We start from the raw sequence: 2500 nt of genomic DNA on the forward strand, positions 1-2500 counted from the left end.
CCACTCCCTTTAAATTAGCGAAATGTACAGCTGAAGTCAGAATTATTCGCCCCCCTGTTTATTTTTTTCCCCAATTTCTGTTTAACAGAGAGCAGGGTCTGTTCTTCGTACGTGGATTACTCAGTTAGCTGGATTTGGATATTGACGATTTGACACGATCCAGGATCGTTTCATTCTTCAAAGCTGATCCGAGAGTTGTTGTCATAGCAACAGTTCTGCTAGCTCAAACCTGATCGGGAGCAGGTTCAGTTCATATAAACAGGATTAGATCGGCTCAGTTCAAGCAAAGATAATACAGAAAGTATGTTCTGAATTCTGATATTTTCTTACAGTAGTAGTTATATACACTTGGGAAAATGGTACATATTTTTTTAACTATATATAAAGTTATAGTCATTAATAAAATAAATTAAGTTATACATATTAATAAAACGTATGCAATCTGCACCCTCGAAATGAAAGTACAAAGACTGCCACCTGCTGGTGCAAAGAGAAAACTTATTGATATGAACTTTTTAGATCGCTTTAGTACAAATTGTGCATAATAGAAATGCAGAATATGTGACTTTTTTAAAGCAATAATACATTTATGCAGTCATAAACATGTTTTGACAGTTAGTATGCCGGTGATTTGATGCTTCACAAAAGTTGCAGACGCCTTTAGCAATATGAAAATGCTTTTGTAAACACCGATTAAAAAACGGCTACTATAATATAGACAATATTTTCTAAATGTAGAGCTAAATACACTGATTTGCATTGAAATACCTGATGAATACTCTTGACACATGAAAGTGGAAAGCCTGCAGCTCACAACAAATGTGGAAGGTTATTGCGTGTCATATTTAACAAGACGTTTACTGCTAATTTGATGTAATTTTGCTCACATGGATAATTGAATATTAATCAGATGATGTCATTACGCTGCTGTGCAGTCAGCCAATCGCTGCATTGCTGATCATGATTTCGAGGATCGATAGATCTGTCCTTCACAACACACGCAGTGATCTCAGATCAGTTCATCCAGACATTCTAATCTGATTCGCGAACTCGTTTGAAGAACCAAATTAGCGAGAGATCAGTTATCAAGATTAAAAGATCCAGGATCTGCCAAATCATCTTAGATCATTTAAGCGAGGTACGAAGAACGGACCCCAGATTTCTCCAAGATCTAATCATAATAGTGTTAATAACTCATCTTTAATCACCGAGTTATTTTCTCTTTGTCATCCAGCATAGGTTTTACACAGCGGATGCCCTTCCAGCTGCAACCCATCTCTGGGAAACACCCACACACACTCATTCACATTCATACACTACAAACAATTTAGCTTACTCAATTCACCTGCACCGCATGTCTTTAGACTGTGGGGGAAACCAGAGCACCCGGAGGACATCCACACGAACACAGGGAGAACATGCAAACTCCACACAGAAACACCAACTGAGCCGAGGCTCAAACCTGCGGCCATCTTGCTGTGAGGCGACAGCACTACCTACTGCGCCACTGTGTCGCCATCACGTCCTCCTCACACATGCAGGCTGATGCTCACTCACCTCTTCATAACTGAGCTGCAGGTACTCAAGCATGGGGAACGGGTTGATTCTGCACACCAGCTCAGCCGGCTGATCCTGTCCAGAGGAAACGATTATCTTTAATCATCTCTCCATTTACAACAGTGTGCTCTCGAACAAGACAGAGTTGAGTCAATGTAAAGGATAGTGTACATCTAGCCGGCTGTTCTCTTCCATCTTCAGCCTTACACCAAGGATGCTGATAAACCTGTCCAGCTTTATTCTGCGATAACAGCCGGCTGGATGTACATTATCCCGATTATTACACGCCTGCTTACCACAAAAGTAAACAGTTGGCAAATAACTTTCTCCAATTGAATGAAAACAAGTGCGAATTCATTGTTGTTGGCCAAAAAGGTTCAGATTCTAATGGCAATCTGTCATTGCTTCCTGGGAAAATACATTCCTCTGTGAAGAGTCTTGGTGTCATCTTTGAGTCTGAGCTAAAGTTTGATCGGCAAATTAACGCGGTTGTCAAAAATAGTTTTTTCTATTTTAGATATATTGCCAAGCTGAAGTCTGTCCTCTCTTTCAGTGATTTGGAGAAGGTTGTTCATGCTTTTATTTCTTCTCGTCTGGACTATTGCAATGCATTGTATCTGGGTGTGAGTCAGGCCTCTCTCTCGCCACTGCAGCTAGTCCAGAATGCAGCTGCCAGGCTTTTAACAGGCACAAAAAGACGAGAGCACATTACACCTGTACTTGTTTCCCTACACTGGCAGCCAGTCTAGTTTGGAATTCAGTACAAGGTTCTGTTGTACGTTTATAAATCCCTCCATGGCCTGGCCTGAGTTTATTTCTGAGCTTAATATTATGCACCAACCCGTGAGATCTCATCGCTCTATGGATCGTCTCTATATGCAAGTTCCTAGATCACACTTAAAATGTGGAGGTGATAGAGCTTTCTCGGTAGCAGCTCCAAGAC

General features: G+C 40.8%; 2 protein-coding genes across 2 annotated transcripts in view; both read right to left on the reverse strand.

Annotated features, from left to right (window-relative positions):
- poc1a (POC1 centriolar protein A) overlaps nt 1-2500 on the reverse strand; it is a 521349-nt gene that overhangs the window by 344470 nt on the left and 174379 nt on the right. The gene's annotated exons all lie outside the window — the stretch shown is intronic.
- Nucleotides 1-2500, reverse strand: part of tsen2 (TSEN2 tRNA splicing endonuclease subunit) — a 13614-nt gene that overhangs the window by 7052 nt on the left and 4062 nt on the right. Inside the window, 1 exon segment of the mRNA NM_001076651.1 lies at nt 1558-1632. Within this exon segment, the coding sequence (NP_001070119.1) occupies nt 1558-1632 (75 nt within the window).

This window comes from Danio rerio, chromosome 11 (assembly GCF_052040795.2).
Source record: "Danio rerio strain M-AB ecotype USA chromosome 11, GRCz13ab, whole genome shotgun sequence".
In the NCBI taxonomy this organism is placed as follows: Eukaryota; Metazoa; Chordata; class Actinopteri; order Cypriniformes; family Danionidae; genus Danio; species Danio rerio.